The following is a 20,484-nucleotide window of genomic DNA, read 5'->3' on the forward strand; positions in this document are numbered from 1 at the left end:
TGCAGAATGTCAGAACAACATTGTGATGTCAGAACAGGCCAGCTCTGCTCCCTAAATGGAGCCTGGGCAGGTACGTAGGTGTCCTGTCCAGAGCCTGGGCAGAGGCCTTTTGTGGCGGTTCTAGACAACCGTGGGTCCAACCGACTCAAGGCCGGGCACTGCACTCCCTGTGGTGGTGTGGAACGTGTGTGTCGAATTTGAAGTTGGTGGGGCGAACGGTTCTCGAGTTACATGGATTACAGACATACAGAGACATAGATGGATTCGCTCTCGTTTTGTTTACAGTTGGCTTTGACATTTCTGAGGAGCAGAATGTGATTTAGAGGATACGTCACCAGGTTATCATGGATGGATTTAGAGGATACGTCACCAGGTTGTCATGGATGGATTCAGAGGATACGTCACCAGGTTGTCATGGATGGATTCAGAGGATACGTCACCAGGTTATCATGGATGGATTCAGAGGATACGTCACCAGGTTATCATGGATGGATTCAGAGGATACGTCACCAGGTTATCATGGATGGATTCAGAGGATACGTCACCAGGTTATCATGGACGGATTCAGAGGATACGTCACCAGGTTATCATGGATGGATTCAGAGGATACGTCACCAGGTCATCATGGATGGATTCAGAGGATACGTCACCAGGTTGTCATGGATGGGTTCAGAGGATACGTCACCAGGTTATCATGGATGGATTCAGAGGATACGTCACCAGGTTATCATGGATGGATTCAGAGGATACGTCACCAGGTTATCATGGATGGATTCAGAGGATACGTCACCAGGTTGTCATGGATGGATTCCCTGGCACGGCTTTTCGGCCATGCAGCAGCACATCTCTGTTGGCGTGCATAGCAATATAAGCATTTAATCCTTTATATGCATTGTTATGGTCAAATCTACATAAATAAATGCAAACGCATGCAACACACTGCGCTTTGGCAGTCAAATGTGTTCTGGGTCAGATGTTAGAAGACTTTCTCAGCCCCAGGATGCTGACGGGAAATGTATTCTCTCACCCTGGGTCCTCGGCTCATTAAATGGAATGAACCGTTCTGTCATGTAGGGGTGGCCCCACCAGTGAGATGCCCACCACGGCCCACTTTGGTTCCCAACGCTTAATCCTACGAAACCAGAATCTTGGCCCCTTTTTTTATATAAATAAAAGTGAATTCATCAACTTGACAGTTATCGATATTGTGGTGTATGTGTGCTCTTTTGCCCGCTGTGCAGAATGTGAAGAAGATCTAGTTCATTTATATTCTTCCCGCTGTGTGTGTGTGTGTGTGTGTGTGTGTGTGTGTGTGTGTGTGTGTGTGTGTGTGTGTGTGTGTGTGTGTGTGTGTGTGTGCGTGTGCGTGTGCGTGCGTGCTTGTCAGGTGTCAGACTACCTGGAGGTGATCAGACAGCCCATGGACCTGTCCACAGTCATAACCAAGATCGATACCCACCAGTACCTGACGGTCAAGGACTTCCTGCTGGATGTCGACCTCATCGCCGGCAACGCACTGGAGTACAACCCAGATAAAGACCCTGGAGGTATGAAGACGTTAAAACGCGTGGGGATACGCACACACGCACGCACACACACTTGCCTTAAGCCATTCTGACCTGAGATCAGATTCACACGAGGTTTCCACTGGACACACACTGGTCTGATTAACCCATTCTGACCTGAGATCAGATTCTAAAAATGTCAGTCGTTTTTTTAGATTTTTCAAAAATAGCAGACCTACAAGCTCGTATCGCAGCACTCGGTGGCGCGATATGAGCTTGTAGATCTGCTATTTTTCAATAGCTAAAGCATAACATGATGCCAACACCAAAATGGGTGCCCGGTCAGAATGGGTTAACCACAACCAGTGATGTCATGCTCGTAGAACTCGTCGGAATGGTACAAAAATAAAATCATGCGCAACAAAAGGCCCAAAAATCCCCCAAAACTAATCTTTAAAAAAACCTTTTTATTATATTTAACACTTAGGCTAGTGACAGATGATGACTTAAAGGTATATTCAGTGATTTCACTCAAAAAACCTTAAGTTTCGTTTTTGGCTGTGGGACCCAGCCTTTCGTCCAATCAGGATAGAGAGTCAAAAACGAAACCTAAGGTTTTTTGACCCCCAGGGGTTAACTGGGGACAGGGAGGAACTCCTTATATGGCCAGCACACTCTATAGTAGGGAGGATTATCACAACAAAACAAAAAAATAAGTGATATTTGAATTAAGTGAAATCACTGAATATACCTTTAAGGCCTATTCATACTCCAGTTTTAGGTGATAAGGTGACCACCGAAAACTACAACACAACGTGACGCCGCTGTGGCAAGCGCTTCGCCGCTCACCCAAATACATCACCTTATCACCTAAAAACTGGAGTACGAATAGACCTTAAATGGCTCCTGGGCAGTGGAATTGACTTCAAATTGGTTTCTTTCTTCTGGAATCCATTCAGTGCCACTGAAAGCAGCATCTCTCCACTGCCTAATTCGTGTTCTGTAGCTCTGGACGGCTGCGTAATGCATGAGATTCTATTCCCTCTCTTGTCTCGCAAAATGTTCCACCGATACCGAAGAGAAGCGGAGGAGATAAACACAAACACAGAAATGATTATGCTTATGGCTTAGGCTTATAAACCAATTAGAACAACATGCATTATTTACATAGAGCCTATGTTCTTGTTTGCATGACAATCAAGAGATCGTGTGATGGGGGTACATGCGTGCATGTACATTGTACACGTTCAGTGTTCATGAATGATTCAATGCTGGTGAAAATTAACACGAAACCATGGGACCAAATGGGCTCAACACTTTGAAGCGGTAGCTGAGGGCTAAACATTTCCAATTGCTAAATAGGAACGCTGCAGTGTTTGACACGGAAAGCCCGGATAGTTGTTGCTTCCGACCATTCATCTGAAACCTCTTGTTTTATTCCTTGCTGTGCATCTTTAACCCCCCCTTCACCCCCCTCCCCAGGACACCAGCTTGGCTGGTGGGTATAGAGAAGCTTTCTTCCTCTGCTCCGATGAATAAATCATATCTGTGGCTTTGCAGGCGGAGGCAGGGGTCATTTAGTTGAATGCAGGGTCCGCAAATGATGCACTAAAGGCGAAAAATGCAATTATGAGGTTTAACCCATTTAGGACTGAGACCCGATTTTTTTTTCTTAAAAAAAATAAATATTTTTTGTCCCACGATTTTGTAACCCATTTTTCACCCCTGTGCCAATCATCCTGTGATGTGATCCTGGGCTCTACACACCCTCCGACAACCTAGGGAGAGCAACGGACTTAACTCATGCTTCCTTCATGCTTGAGTGTCCAAGTTGCTCCTTTTACACCTGAGACCCGATTCTTGAAAATGTCATTAAATCATTTTTTTCCGAAAAAGAAAAAACTATTTTTCAGCTTTCTATGTCAGTGATTCTCAAACTATTTCATGTCAAGGACCCCAAATATCTTATGTAATTGGCCGACCTGCCGTCCTAAAGGGGTTAACCCATTCTGAACGGACACCCATTTTGGTGTTGGCATCATGTTATGCTTTAGCTATTGAAAAATAGCAGATCTACAAGCTCATATCGCGCCACCGAGTGGCGCGATATGAGCTTGTAGGTCTGCTATTTTTGAAAAATCGAAGAGCGACTGACATTTCTAGAATCTGATCTCAGGTCAGAATGGGTCAATCAGACCAGTGTGTGTCCAGCGGAAACCTCGTATGAATCTGATCTCAGGTCAGAATGGGTTAATAAAGGAGGCTAACAAAGCCCCTCGCCAGCTCTTCCGATGCCTGGCCCGGTGGAATTTCGCCCAGGCTTTCCAGCACAATTACGCTGCTGGGGGAAGTTCTGTACCAGCTGACAAAGTGCTGTGAAATAACCTCATTATTCCTCGATGGGGCTATTTTCCCCCTGTCTTTGTTGCAATCCCTTTCATCCCCTCCTTCATGGAAGATTTATGCCGCCCCCACCCCTAATAATCACTATATTATTATGTTAAAAAGTGCCTTTTCTCTGTTACATGTGGTTACCCTACTGTCCCAAACAAACACCTCCCCTATCGCTTGAGTAAAATGGCAGGCAACAGCCCTCCAACTATGGGGGAACAAGCAGCAAACATCGCTGTGTGTCAGGTTGTCCTTCTTTGCTGTGCATGTAAGCGCAGGAGGGGTCAGGCAGGGTCCATAAGGCTGCCGACGAGCGTTGGGCGCGTTTGACCCCCTGTCACCCCTTCACACTGACAGACACTCACGCAGCTACAATGCACCAGCTTGTATGAGAGAGGCAGAGAGCACACACACACAGACACACACACGCGCGCAAACACACACACACACACACACGGCACGCGCGCAAACACACAAATAACATGGCTCCATCGCAATTAGGCGCCTGTCCTCCAATTAGGAGGATGGAAGTGGGCAGATTGTGACCCCCCGTGCCCCTTCTCTGACTGAACCTCTCTTCTCTGCCTGCTGCAGTATAATAATGAGATGGCCTGTTTACTGTGTCTGTGTCTTCAGAATACAGTACCTCTTCAGCTGTGCGCATGCACGTTCCTGGGAGGGAGAGAGATTTAATGATGCTTTGGTAGAAAGTGAGGATAGAGAGGTGTGATATCGTGAGACTTTCTCGTGTTCTTCCTCGTAACAAATGCCCCCCAAAGGCAGCGCTATCCTTTATCCAAACAGTGAGAAAACGCAGTAATCCCCTTTCTCACACGTAACAGCGGAACGAGGTGAGCTTGTTTGTTTCCTAAAGCCTTCCCTTCTCCTTCCCCCCTACCAATCCCCCCCCCCCTCCCCCTTCTCCCACAACCGTGACGGAGCTTTGAGTAACCCATCACCAGTGGCCTTGTGTCTGCAAATCGAACAAAGTGAACGTGAACTGCGTGTGAACCGTGCGTTAATGCAAGCTAGCGCACAAGCCAGGGGCTGAAACAGATCCTACTGTTCTGACATTGGAGATGTTAGGATTTGAATGTGGGGAAAACGTAGGCCGTTGTTTCTACAAGTTACTGCATCTGTTCTTCAGGTCACAGAGAATTATTCACTAGAATCGACTATAAAAGGATGAATGGTGAAGCTATACCGGGCCATCCTGGTGATTCAAAAAGTAAGCCGACAACCTAACCACAGAAAGCAATGGGTGGAGTATTAAATCATTTAACACTTCTGGTGCCGCCAAATCTTTCAGAATAAAGGCGCTGGGCGGGGCAAGCAGATGAGGGCGATTTTATTCTTAATAGCCCGCCTTCCCTTACACCCCAAAAAAACGTGAAGCGAAATCTTCCATTACTACATCACACTAGTAAGTCTGATCTCTCTTCAGAAGCGTTAATATTGTAAGATGCATCATGAAGTCAGAAATTAGAAAAGAACATCGACGTTATGATCAATCTGCGCGGAAGCAGCGTAGATTCAGAGAAACTAGGTTTTTCTTTGTCAGGCCGTAAACAAGGAAGGTTGTGAGGGGCTGAGCAAGGCGCTGCCTAGCAATGGCTGGTTTCCAAAAAGACTTTAGTGCTCCCGTTTTCTATCGACGTGTGTAAGACGTGTCCACAGTACAGGTGCTAAGGACGTGTTAAGTGTTAAAATCACATGTTTTATACTTTGTTGTAGGACATTGTAGTGGTGAAAATACCCAATCTACAAGGTCACAGCGCATTACATTGAGACGCATTGTGAACTTGTAGATTGGTTTAGATTTTGGTAAAACATGCCAGGTTGAAAGTGGTTACACACTTCTGTCAGCCTTGTCCTGTCGTTAGGTGAGGTCAGTATAGATAGACAGACGGAGCCCAAGGGCACAGAGAGAGAGAGAGAGAGCATAGAGAAGAGATAAGACAGGCATGGTTTGGAACTCGGGTCCTCGTACTCGCAAGGACCATATGGTCTGTGCACTAATTGGCTGAGCCGCCAGGCACCGCGGCTGACTCTGAGGGAGATGCGCTCTGTGTTGAAATGTCAGTCAGTGTCGTTTGTAACAATAAATATTGCTAGATTCATTGCGTGTGTTTGCTCACTGCAGTACTCATCTGCAGTACTTCATCACATTTAGCATCGTCCCGTTTCTTTGAGACACCGCAGGCGTGATGCGCTGTGGGCTCGAACCCGGCTCGGGACCTGTGTCACATGGCATTCACTCTCTCCACTCCCCTGTACTCTGATAGAATACAAAAACATCCTACCATAGGGCACCATGTCTCTGTACGCGTGTGCATAGAGTTTAGAGTTTTATTAGGATCCCCATTAGCTGGTGCATAGCAGCAGCTAATCTTCCTGGGGTCCACACAGAACATAAGAACATGACACATCTGTAATGCACGTGACTCGAGAACCGTTCGCCCAAGCGACTTCAAATTCTACACACACGTTCCACACCGCCACAGGGAGTGCCCGGTGTCAGTCCGTCGGATCGCCGGCACAAAAGCCTCTCCCAGGGCCCAACTCCAGATCACCCCTAGATCTCCAGCTGGCTCTTTATTAGCCAATTGAATACACCTGATCACCCCCCCAACGGGCACTGTTCTAGTTTAATAAAAGACACAATGCAATGCCAGCCGGTTCAGTCTCTCTCTCTCTCTTTGTCCTTTGATTCCAGACAAGGTGATCAGACACCGGGCGTGCAGTCTGAAGGACACGGCCCACGCCATGTTCGCCTCGGAACTCGACCCCGAGTTTGATCGCATGTGTGAAGAGATCAAGGAGGCGCGCAGGAAGAGGGGTAAGGAATGCACATGACACACCACAGGTTGAATAAAACACATACAAACTAAATGGAACGAGTATGGGTTAAATATAATTGGGATCAACGTTGTGTGTGTGTGTGTGTGTGTGTGCGAGCTCACACACGCACGCACACACACGCGCACACACACACGCACGCGCGGAGGGGGTGGGGGCGACTTTGGAGCTATACCCCCGCCCTCTGTGAAACCAAGAGCAGAGGAGAGAAACATTGCAACTGAATTAAACATAACGGTGCACATAAATTAGATAGTTAGCATAAATACTCGTTTCAAATCTTTAATTACAGAGAATGGTCTCTAGACTTTAGACCGGCTGCTATATACTGTATGAAAAGCACCTTTAGATAACTACATTAACCCATTCTGAACGGGCACCCATTTTGGTGTCAGCATCATGTTATGCTTTATCTATTGAAAAATAGCAGATCTACAAGCTCATATCGCGCCACCGAGTGGCGCGATACGAGCTTGTAGGTCTGCTATTTTTTTTTAAATCGAAGAACGACTGACATTTTTACAATCTGATCTCAGGTCAGAATGGGTTCATCAGACCAATGTGTGTCCGGCGGAAACCTCGTATGAATCTGATCTCAGGTCAGAATGGGTTAATAAAATGCGGGGGGGGGGGGGGGGGGGCATAATAATACATGACAAAAACACATAAGGAAATGGGGCTAAGTGGAACAGGATAGTCTAGTGTTACAAAACATTACCATGACTGTAATGAGCACATTTCAAGGAAATATTTGATTGTTGTTAGGACATGTAAAGGTGCTGGAGAGACTACACTAAATTAATTAATACACCAATTATTATTACCTATACAATTGTACCCACAGGCTACTCCTCGTGAGTTTTGTGAACGTGCACAAATACAAGTACAATTAAAAGGCTACAGCTACAGCATCATGCACACAGCCACCCAAAAGGCTGAGGAACCAGCTTGTGTCGCTAGGCTTGATTGGCTGAAGGACTGTATGCAATGTTCTTTTTTTTCCCCTTCCTTGCTCCTCTCTGACAGGAGCTTATGCCAGCCTTTGAGCTTGGGCACTGTTACAGAGCTGAAACGAAATGAAAAACCAACGTGTGAAGACAAGTCTGACCATGTGAGACCAGTAATACGGCACTGACAGAATCATTTGTTTATTTTATATAAAAACTGCTTTTGAGGAGAACGTGGCACGTGTCCCCGTAGTGAGTTTAACGTCAATCATTTTCAGCTTCCTCCGCTCAGTCTCAGAAAGCCTTTCATAGATCACATCAAACCACAGAATCCCCCTTTTTTGTCACTCCTTCCTTTGCATAATGTGTTTTTCAAGAAGCTGAGGATGGATGACGGAAACGGAAACTTTTCATTTGTGAAGGAAAACAAACTTTTGCCGCGACTCCCCAACAGGACTTAATGAGGCGGACAGTTGGCTTTTTTTAAAGTAAATGGCGCCTAAGGCACTATCCTCCCTCCAGACAGCCCCTTCTGTTCTTGGTGTCTGGCTGTTAGCTCTGCTGCAGCTGTAGGCTCATGAGCAAACAGCCCCGAGCAGCATGAGGTGGACCTTCAGAGATGGAGGGGAGGGGCCGGGGGGGCCGGGGAACATAATGAGGTGGACCTTCAGAGTAGTCATCCTTGCACTCGCGGCGCTCCGCAGCTGACGCAACGTGGCGCAGCGGCTTGTAACGCGGCCAAGCCCGCTGCATCCGCCGTGTTGCATCAGCGGGACTCCTTTCCTTTAAGTGCCGGGCGTGATTATTATGTATGCAGTCAAGCGCAAACGTAGAGTCATTTGCAAACACCCCCGTGTGGCAATACGAGACGATAAATGAACACACACACACACACACACACACACACACACACACACACACACACACACACACACACACACACACACACACACACACACACACGCCTCTTCCCTTGGTCAAATACTGTGACATGGCATTTACACTTTAATGGGGCCTCTTATGAAACGTGTAAGCCCATGTGGTGAGTAGAGTCGTTATTATGTAGAGGCATGCATACATGTATAGTAAGGGCACTAGTCATTACCGTCTTCCTGGGGAAAGGAGCTGCTCGCTGTGTTTGACTGTACATGTACAGTCATGTACATACATGTGTTTACCATATGATGTAAGAGCAGAGGCAGGTAAAATCATGCACTCCCCACACACGCATAATTATTATTAACCCATTTAGGCCTGACGTTGAAATAAAAAAACACATCTTCTGAACGAATATATATTCAAAGATTTGTGCCGCATTTTTACGATTTTCAAAAACAGCAGACAATTTCCCCCATTTCCTGTCAGCCTATTGTCTATCCCTCTATAAAAAGAAAATATATAAAATAAAGGCGGAAGCCGCAAAAAAAAAGAAGAAATCATTCCGTCCAATTCTAAGCAAAGATTATGTTTTAAACGGCCCATCGCGGTCCCGTCGCTAGTCGCGTTAGAATTAATCATACCTCCCGTTGTTGTCGATCGCCTCGGGAGTGTTTTGGCGACATCAAGCTACTTCAGCTGCATCCGGGACAGCGCCTGGTGCGTCGCTAAATGTGCTCCGTTGCTGTAAATCGCCGGGCGCTCTGATTTAATGGTCCTAAATACCCCCCGGGCGTTCGTGGTGTTAATGCAGTGTTTTCCAGAGGCGTGCACTCTGCCAGTCTATCACAGTGAATGTTATGAATCATAATGACTTTTCCATGGTGAATGTATGTACAGGGATTTGACGGTGCTTGCTGCTGACACTAGATTCACTCTACATGCTGCCTGACGCACAGCACAAAAGTAAACGGAATCTCAGAATTATAAGTCAAAGTGCAAGAACAGATACTCGATTATTTCACTCGATATTATGCATTTAAGGCCCAATTAGTGATGCAGACAAATAAATGGGTTGCCCCACAACCACAAATACATACAATATAGCTTCAATGTTTTTTTTTCTCTAGGTGATTGACTGAGCTCTACAATTTACAATTCAGTGCAGTCCACTCCCCTTTGTTTTTACTGCATTTAGAGATGAGTGCAAACCCAAAGGGGTATTACAAATCAATCCAATTTGGAGAGCATCTCTCATTTTATGTAAGACAAAGAGCATAGGATTCAATCGTATTGCACCAGTGGTACAGTAAACATCATTCCAGAGACGGGGTTCTTCTTAACCTTTCCATGTCTTCATCGCGGCCCTGCCGCGCCCTAGTCTCCCCGTGGTATGTGCTTTATTGGTACACTCACATCCGAGGGTTTTTCTCGGCATTGAACTCGTATACCGGGTATATCCGGGTCGCACTTTATTCAACTAACGAGAGCCATGGGAGCCTGCATTCTATTGGGATTTAAATCTCTTCAAATACGCAACATATTGTGGTTATTCCTCTGTGTTTGTTTCCCTCTTTGGTCTTGTTGGTAAAGCACGCAGGCCCCTACATCAGTGCAAGAGCAGAATTCACCTGCACAAGTGGAGCGATGCAGTATTGGCGAGCGTAAACGTTTCATCTCCTATCGGGGCGCTGCTGTAAAGCCTTCAGTTAGTCCCCACACTGTATGAGGCTTGTTGCATCAGCAGCAAAAATAAAACACTTCAAATATATGGGACAGTTGCCTCTGTCTGCGAGCAGACTGAGATGAGTGGTTATACTACAGTCAAAAGGCTTAACCCATTCTGACCTGAGATCAGATTCATACGAGGTTTCCGCCGGACACACACTGGTCTGATGAACCCATTCTGACCTGAGATCAGATTAAAAAAATGTCAGTCGCTCTTCGATTTTCAAAAATAGCAGACCTACAAGCTCGTATCGCGCCACTCGGTGGCGCGATATGAGCTTGTAGATCTGCTATTTTTAAATAGCTAAAGCATAACATGATGCTGACACCAAAATGGGTGCCCGGTCAGAAAGGCTTAACCCATTTATACCTGAGGACGAATCTACAAATGCAGAATCGACAGTTTTCTGAAAAAACCCTTATGTTTCTGTGAGTGGTTCTAAAACATTTTCATGTCAAGGACCCCCAAAAATGTATTTAATTGCCCGCCGACCCCCACCATCTGAAAATGATGTTGTTCCAGGGACCCCCCAGAAGCAAAGATTTGAGTTAAAACGTTTGCTGTGAAAGAATATATATCCAACGATTTGCACCACATTTTCACAATTTAAAAAGAATAGCAGATCTACAAGCTCATAGCGCAGCACTAAGGTATAACATAATGCTTAAAACGGTTTCCCGTCCTGAAGGGGTTAAATATACATGTAGTTTTCTTTTGGATTTTTTTTAACTTTTAACTTTTATTTTATTTTACTTCACAGAATTACAGGTATACATTTTTCTTACAACTGATGTTTTTTTTGTTTTTGTTTTTTCACAACCTCAGCTGTTTCATACTTTCACATTACATTATACATTCACATACACAAACAACTTCACGTGAATTTACAAGTATTCACACAATTACAAAAAAAACAACAACAAGGAAATAAATATATATAAATAGTATATGGCGTGGAAAAAGCAACAGAGCGTCAACAACACTGGGAAATGAAACAATATTGAGGACAGAAATGACTGGAGGTGGAGGAAAGCGTATGAGTAGACCAGAAGGTCTGGGAGAAGTGTATTTGGTGAGTTGTTACTCGGGATTCCGAAACTTGCTACCCTCATTAGTAGAGGCAGTACAGGACTCCACCTTTTACTAAATATGTTTGGTTGAAGCCTCAGGGCATATGTCATTTGTTCCATCTGGTAAATGTCCCATATTTTTCCACCCACATACTATATGTGGGTGGGGCTGGTTTTAGCCATATATGTAATTTGAAGTCTGATTTAAAATCTCTGCTTCACAGCAGCACTGCCCATGGTATCCACTCTGATGCCCCGTTCAGACCTAAAGAAGCTGGGGGAAAAAAGCAAAACTCATTTCGACGCAGCTTTTTTATTTAGAAAGTGGGCGTGTACAAGGTACCTGTCACTCAAGCTGCCTGGACTGGCTTTGAGACGAGAAAGAAAACAGACAGTTTGAGCAGATGCGCATTTGAAAGTCTAAAATGTAAAATAGCGACTGTAGAGGAGAAATAATTATATATTTAGTTACATCATAGCCTATTTATCGATGAATAAATAATATAATCTTGGTAAACTCGTTTGTAAATAACCGAACGGACCGGATCTCAATCCTCCCCCGTCTTCAGTGCTCATCTCCCCCCCACTCCGCTCTCCTCTCTCCCTCTCGAGCTATTTTTAAAATAGCGGCTCTGTATGTAATGTTAATGTTGATTTAGCAAGAGCATACCGTAGAAATACAATCAGGACAGGACAGGTCGGATCAGGGATGTCCACATGCATATCATACAACTGATATAAAGGCTATTTATTATTGATCTCTCTCGCGCGCGCACACACACACACACACACACACACACACACACACACACACACACACACACACAAGGTGCACACACGCGTTGCACACGACGCGCTGGGGACTCGGGACTTTAGTTCTTTGTCTATAGACTATATATATATCTGCTAATTTATAAACCGTGTGTGTGTTTAGTCCACGGTCAGAGTCAGCTACGGGGTTCAGTTGTTCACCACCTCAGTTGTTCACCTCGGTTTACCAGCTCAGTGGCCTTGTGGTTAGAGTGTCCGCCCTGAGACTGGGAGGTCGGGGGTTCAATCCCCGGCCGGGTCATACCAAAGACTCTAAATAATGGGACCCAGTGCCTCCCTGCTTGACACTCAGCATTAAGGGTTGGATTGGGGGTGGGAAGTGAGGACGCTGGCGTCGACTGTTCGCCGCTTCACCTCCCAATGTATGAATGAATGAACCATTGTAAGCGCTTTGAGTAGGCACATAGTGCATAGAAAAGCGCCATAAAAATGCAATTCATTATTATTATTATTATCGGTGGGAACCGGGAGGGGGTAATTACTGCAGGGGCACTGGGAGAGAACCGGCTCGCAAGTGATCCCCGTGTCGTCGACTCCTCCACGGTGCTCACTGCTCCACCACCCCTCCATCCCCATTAGCGCAAGTTTGCTTTCTATTTAGCAGATGATGTGAAACTTGGGCCACTATAGTAGCCTAGTAGGCATACTTTTATTACTCCATAAATAATCAATATCGCACACGCACACGCACACACACACACACACACACACACACACACACACACACACACACACACACACACACACACACACACACACACACACAGGGATTGTGTTCTATCTATCTATAAATATAGGCTATCTACTGTCTTTCAACTTTTGCTATGAGGTTCATCGATAGGCCTACATCAACGCAATAAACCAATTGAAATGATTCCCTCAAATAAATCTTATCTATATATGCGATTGGTTTATCGATTCAGAACGCAGCAAACCAATCACAAAACACGGGCAACATATTGCATAAATAGAGGGGGTACATACAACTGATATAAAGGCTATTCATTATTTTTTTAAAGGTATGATTGATTTCAACAATCAACATACAATGCAGCTACCGACACACACACACACACACACACACACACACACACACACACACACACACACACACACACACATGACCACCGGCACAGAGCGCTGAGAGCGGGCTGCTCCTCCCCACTTCTCGGGGAAAGTTTGTGGGAAAAGGCACGAAAAAACAACCGGTTGGAACTATATTGTTTAGTTGTTTGTCTATCTATCTATATCTGCTAATTTATCAACCGTGTGTGTGTGCACTGTTTAGTCCACAATCAGCGTCAGCGACGGATAGCGTTCTGGACTGGTCAGTAGTCCATAGCTTCGGTGAGATCCGGGGGGGGTGAATGCAGGATCACTTCTCCCCAGAAACCGTGCCAATCCACTGGGATAGAACTGGCTCGCGACGGAACACGGAACACAACCTGTTTTCACCGCTTCGACAACTTGTTTCTCATATAAACTTTAATTTCTATCGATAAATATGCTATGGTCTTGCCAAATATCCATTCATATTTCATATACAGCCCATATTTTAAAAGTTTTTTTTTTTTAATGCGGAGAATCGGGCCGGACAGCTTTCGCAGAGCCTTTTGGTTTTGTGAAATGAGCTCAACTCCGCCTCCTCAAACCACGCTGTGCTCTGATTGGCTAGAAGCAGCTTTTAAAAGCTTCAGCTTTTAAAAGCTGCTTTAAAGTTAAAAAAAAAAGCTGTTCATTCCAAGCTTCAAAACGCAAAAGCTGCTCTGCATAGAGATAACATGGGACCACGAAGCTAAAGCAGAAGCTAGCTTCTTTGGTGTGAATGGAGCTTAAGGACACAGAATTACATCCTGCTTTAGCAGAACAAGCGCTTGCATTCTGCAAGGTCCTCTCTGGCAGATGGTGAATAATAATAGCCTTGAAATGCGCTATACAAATAAACTCGCCTTGCCTGGTATTCCTGCATTCATATTTATTTTTTATTCGTCGTCCCAGCACCACCACCACCACCACTGTGTCTCTCCACTCTCTTGGCCCATGTCTGTTTGTCTACTTACATTTGCATACTATTATCTGTCTGCTGTCTTTGTCTGGTCTTGATGCATGCCCTCAAAGGTGTGTGTGTGTGTGTGTGTGTGTGCGCGGCTGCGCGCATGCTTGCACACAAACACATCAACCTCTCTTAGTGTGGTTTTAGACAGCCAGTTTCATATTAACGATCTATTTGATAAACACATTCTTGCTCTCATAGCAGTGGGACACACAACAACAACAGTGTGTGTTTGTTGTTGGTAACCGTATCTGTGTGGCGTCCGTCCGTCGGCAGATCTCCAGACGCCAGCTCAGCCCGTTGCAGCTCCAGGCGCCGTGGCAGCCAGAAAGCAGCCCGCCGCCAGCCAGGCAGAGGAGCAGGCGGGGAGCAGCACTCAGGGCGAGGCCTCCGACAAACACTGCAGCAGTAGTGAGTACACACGCACACACACACACACACACACACACACACACACACACACGATACACACACATGATACACAATATGATATTGCACGCAGAGCATCGTGTCATACACCCAGTGATGCATAGTTACGCACACTCATTTGCACACATGCACACGTAGTCCATAATTATACAAAACACACTGTCTGGCTTGGCACAGTTAGACATGTATCAATTGCTATGGTTGGAAATCACCAGAGACCTCATGATTTGGCCAAGATCCTTTGATATATTAAATAATAATATAGGTAGAAAATGGTATAATACATCAAAGCATCAAAGAATCGATACAGAATACAGATTTTGTATATATATATATATATATATATATATATATATATATATATATATATATATACACACTAATGCATGCTGTACAGTCAGGTGTGCATGCCATACGTACACCCATCATTAGGGATGGAGCCTCGTTAACTTGTGTTGATAACGAGCACCTTATCGACCAGGCTTATCGAGCCAGGTTCTTATCGAGCCCACTATCGAGCGTTTTCTATTATTTTGTGGAAAGGCGGGAGACAGTGATTTCTAAACGGAACCAGTGAATCTAGTGAATAGAGTTATTTTCTTATTGATGGGTTGAAAGTAATCTGACAGGAAATGAGGAGAGAGATGGGGGGGGAAAGACACATGGCAAAGGCCGTCCGGATCGGGAGTCGCGCCCTGGGTCAGCAGCCTAGGTTCCCAGACAGTTGAGCTAACCGTCCGGGCCATACAGTTCTTTTCTAACAGATGGAAGGCACTTTAAACATGACATCATGGGCCACTATCATGCTATGCTCCATAACTCACACACACACACACACACACACACACACACACACACACGATTAATGTCTTTGCCTAATTTGCTTCTCTCTGCCTCTCGTAATTACTTGCACTACTTGCATCTCGCAAGTAACACAGGTCTTATGCACGACCGACGTTTAGATTTATGGGAAAAGGATAATGCCCTGGAAATCTAACCATTTATTTAGCAAGGGAGGAACCAACCCCCGTTTGACATTTTTGTGTGCATGCCATGAGATGGAAATGAGTTTGCTTTAAAAATGGAAATACCGTTCTCGGGAGTCGGGGCCCTTATTTAGACAGCCGGCCCAAAAAGGCCTGACTTCACAGTATTTAGAGCAGGCCACCTTAAGCTGATTAAAGGTTTCCCATCCGCCCCGACCCCCCCTCTGAGACGCGCTCTCTTCCCCGCTTAACTCTTCTCTAGCGCTCGCTGAGTTTGTCTCTGTGCCAAAGCAGCTGCAGTATATTAACAGAAACAAACCAGATGTATGTGATGCCCACACAGCCATTGTGCTCACACGCACATGCACGCGCGTGTACACACATCTCTCAGTGGTGGAGAGGAGAGACGCAGCGCAGTGGGCAGCCTCATTAGAGTGGCCGGTCTCTCCGCCCTGCGCGCAGCGTGATCACGCTACGCTAGCGTCCCTACCGTACCACCTACGGCAAGCGACAGGTGGACAGGGGAAGAGGGGGGCGACGGGACAAATGAGGTCATTACCTGAACGAGACACGTGTAAGCAGGTTGCGTGTGTGTGTGTGTGTAAGCAGAGCGGTCCCCCGAAGCTTCCACCTGGATGACAGGGAATGGAAGGATGGGGGAGGATGGGGCCTTACGCTCAGACACGGCTGTGAGTGAATGAAGCATGGATGACTGTAACATCCTAATACCACATCACAACAGAGCAGCAGAGAGTCAAAGCCGTATGATTTGTCACACGTGATTTTGCTTTTGACCCATCATTCCCGTGCCGTGCTCGGGAATCCTTTGATTAGTTGATTTGACCCCTCAATCCAACCCATTGATGCCGAGTGCCGAGCAGGGAGGCATTGGGTCCCATTTTTGTCTTTGGTATGACCCGGGCCGGGGATCAAACCCGGACCTCCCAGTTTCAGGGCGGACACGCCCAACCACAAGGCCACTTGTCTGGTCAAAACATGATGTAGAAGGATGTACTCTTATGTACATCATACTGAAGTGAACACATTTCGCGATTTTTTTTTATTTTTTAGATGTTACCATTTTTTTTTTTTGGGTGAGAAGGACCATACCGGTAGTCTGTCATGTTTAACCACATTGACTACAACGCGCAGTATACTTGTCAAGGCATATTGTACTGTATAGTTTATTACATTTTTAAAGGAATTCATTTTTAAGTCTGTAAATGTTGTTGGCACTTCATAAGATCCCTAAATCAAAGCTGAAATCCCAGGGGGGGATAGATCGTTTTCTGTTGTAGCGCCCTACACTGTGGAATGAACTTCCACCTCATGTTAGAGCTTCTCAAATCTTGCCTGTGTGTAAATCACATCTGAAAACTCATACTTGTACTCCCTGGGGTTCGAACATGCTGATTAACCCATTCTGACCTGAGATCAGATTCATACGACGTTTCCACTGGGACACACACTGGTCTGATGAACCCATTCTGACCTGAGATCAGATTCTAAAAATGTCAGTCGCTCTTCGATTTTTCAAAAATAGCAGACCTACAAGCTCGTATCGCGCCACTCGGTGGCGCGATATGAGCTTGTAGATCTGCTATTTTTAAATAGCTAAAGCATGACATGATGCTGACACCAAAATGGGTGCCCGTTCAGAATGGGTTAAGAGTTGCTGCTTCCACTGCATATTGTCTTTATGTTGCCCTGTTTTTTGTATTGTTGTTTTACGCCCTTGATATTTTAGTATTTTTTTTGCACTTTGTTTCAACTCTGAAAATAAAGTGTACATTTGTAAATAAAGTGGATTGGATTGTGATTGTAGCTTGGCAGCCGTTACTTGTTTTGCAGTAGCAATACCATATTCCACCACCGGGTGGCGCTTGCCTCTCATGAGAACATCCCTAATAGGGCCCCCTACTGTGTGAGTAAACCTTTTCCTCCTGCTAGGGGAGGAGGGAGGCACCACCACCTCCTTGAGAGATGAGAGGCTCTGCCGGCCGCCCATAAATAATGTAAGATACTGGTTACATCTGGGCCTCTGCTGCCTCCACCACTATTTATCTTGCTGGTCCAGGCCCGAGAAAAAAGCACTTCTGTGGTCGGAAAGGGGATCTTCTGGCTTTATGCCACCACTTTTGTCCCATCTTAATACAATCCGAGGAACTGTGTTGGGGGGGGGGGGGGGGGGGGGGGCTCAGAATGATCGACAGGCAACGGAGCTCAGGCTTAACCCATTCTGACCTGAGATCAGATTCTATAAACGTCTTCTACATCCTGACAGTTTTCTGAAAAAGCTATGTTTCTATGTCAGTCGTTCTTCGATTTTTCAAAAATAGCAGACCTACAAGCTCGTATCGCGCCACTCGGTGGCGCGATATGAGCTTGTAGATCTGCTATTTTTAAATAGCTAAAGCATAACATGATCTAACACCAAAATGTGCCCGGTCAGAATGGGTTAACCGCTTCAGGACGGGAACCCCTTTTTGGTGTATTTAAGCTTTATGTTATACTTTAGCTGTTGAAAAATAGCAGATCTACAAGTTTAGAAAAATCGTGAAAATCTTTGAATATATTATTCTTTCAGCTGCAAACGTTTTTTATTTGTATCTTTGCTTCTGGGGGGTGTCCCTGGAACAACATATTTTCAGATGGGGGGGGGGGTCCTTGACATGAAATAGTTTGACACTGACATAGAAACATAGGTTTTTCAGAAAACGGTCATGATTTAGAAGATATTTTATCAAATCTGGCCTCAGTCCTAAATGGCTTAATGCTGTCTTTTTTTCTTTTTTTTTTAAGCTTGCTACTTGAAGCTCCGTGGTGTTAGTCACACAACCACCAGCAAGACTCATTTGACCTACAGTATGTTTGACCGTCACGCATTTTATGACTACATCAATAACCCATTCTGAACGGGCACCCATTTTGGTGTCAGCATCATGTTATGCTTTAGCTATTGAAAAATAGCAGATCTACAAGCTCATATCGCGCCACCGAGTGGCGCGATACGAGCTTGTAGGTCTGCTATTTTTGAAAAATCGAAGAGCGACTGACATTTCTAGAATCTGATCTCAGGTCAGAATGGGTTAATCAGACCAGTGTGTGTCCAGTGGAAACCTCGTATGAATCTGATCTCAGGTCAGAATGGGATAACTGCTGGACTGTGTGTGGGTTTTTATGGCACGTTTCATCATCGGGAGCTGGCACCCGTCGCTGCTCTGCCAAGCCCCGAGGGCCACTTTACATCAACACAACTATTAGGCTTCTCACATTGTGCTTAATCTGAAGATATTTTCGTCTGTACACTACACGGGCAGAAAAATACAGCTCAGAGCCCAGAGGTCGTTAACCTCTTCTAACCCATTCTGACCTGAGATCAGATTCATACGAGGTTTCCGCCGGACACACACACTGGTCTGATGAACCCATTCTGACCTGAGATCAGATTCTAAAAAATGTCAGTCGTTCTTCGATTTTTCAAAAAATAGCAGACCTACAAGCTCGTATCGCGCCACTCGGTGGCGCGATATGAGCTTGTAGATCTGCTATTTTTAAATAGCTAAAGCATAACATGATGCTAACACCAAAATGGGTGCCCGGTCAGAATGGGCTAACCTGGCATCCCCGATTTGGGGGAATGTTATGTTTTGCTACTAAAATAAATAAAAAAGTCTAAATTGTCTACATGTTCAAATATATTGGCTATTTATGTTCTGCTATTTGTCGTATGACGAAGTAATCTGGCTTAAGTGGTACGTTGGATACCACTTTTAACACCCCTCCACACACACACACACACACACACACACACACACACACACCCACACGCGCGCGTCTGATTACTGTGACACTGCAGTAAGACTATATTCTGCCATTATCCACAGTCTTTATCTGGCGGAGCAAAGTGTCACAGATGCGGTCCACTAATTCAGAGTCTCGGGGAGGGAGAGCCGTTATCCGGGCCCCTCCAGAGGCCTAATTAATTAGGCCAACTCTGTTTTAATTCATTCGTGACATCGGCAACCGGTTCTCACCTGGAGCACCACAGTGAGGCAAACTACCGTACACGTAGGTCCAATTAGCTTAATTGACCACAGGGTGACGATCATGTATGTGTTGAGATATGATGCAACCTTGCGTGGCCGAGGAGCACTGCGTTGACTTGCTGATGTGTGTACAGTTGTACCGCAAAAACTTCATTTGCTTCATATTTTAGTAACCTGAAATGTTTCAATGTTAGTCTAGGTTTGGTCGACTAAATATCATGATTTAGTCGACTGAAAGGTATTTTGGCGAGCCATGACCAGTGTCATAATGGCTGATTTTACACATTCTGGAGAAAAAAAAACGCATCACATGTTGTGAGCTCGTAGATCTGCTATCTTCAGCATGCAACCAAGCATACAATGACTTGTCTTGTAGTTCTATTGGATCTCTTGTCCACTAACATTTTAATCTAGCTTTTATTTTGTTTTTAATTGTCAATATATTTAGTCTTAGTTTTAGTCATCATAGCTTAGTTTTTATTTTGTTTTCATTCAGGTAGTCGACGAGCATCTTTCGTCATAGTTTTAGTCGACTGTACACTACGGTGCGTTAACAATGCAATGGACCCGTACGGATGAACTTCCACCCCGACTGCACTCGGGCCAAGTTGGGGCTGCTGGCAGTAAAGGTTAGGACACGTGGAGGTCAAACTGATCCCACATCATCCCCCCTTGGGGAGGTTAAAGCCTATCTGGGTCCATTCAGGTGTTCTATAGGGTTGTTATCTGGGTTCAACCCTCACTCTTTAACTATTCCTC

General features: G+C 45.3%; 1 protein-coding gene across 2 annotated transcripts in view; it reads left to right on the forward strand.

Moving 5' to 3' along the window:
• atad2b (ATPase family AAA domain containing 2B) overlaps positions 1-20,484 on the forward strand; it is a 636,500-nt gene that overhangs the window by 61,043 nt on the left and 554,973 nt on the right. For both annotated transcript variants that reach the window (XR_014570787.1, XM_083791050.1), the window contains exons 22-24: positions 1,388-1,547; positions 6,613-6,735; positions 14,538-14,672. Coding sequence is in view for 1 of the 2 variants with exons in the window: in XM_083791050.1 (XP_083647176.1) it covers positions 1,388-1,547; positions 6,613-6,735; positions 14,538-14,672 (418 nt within the window). In the remaining variant the exon portion in view is untranslated. The remainder of the gene's footprint in view (positions 1-1,387; positions 1,548-6,612; positions 6,736-14,537; positions 14,673-20,484) is intronic.

This window comes from Protomyctophum parallelum (genome assembly GCF_964188405.1).
Source record: "Protomyctophum parallelum genome assembly, chromosome: 19".
NCBI lineage: Eukaryota > Metazoa > Chordata > Actinopteri > Myctophiformes > Myctophidae > Protomyctophum > Protomyctophum parallelum.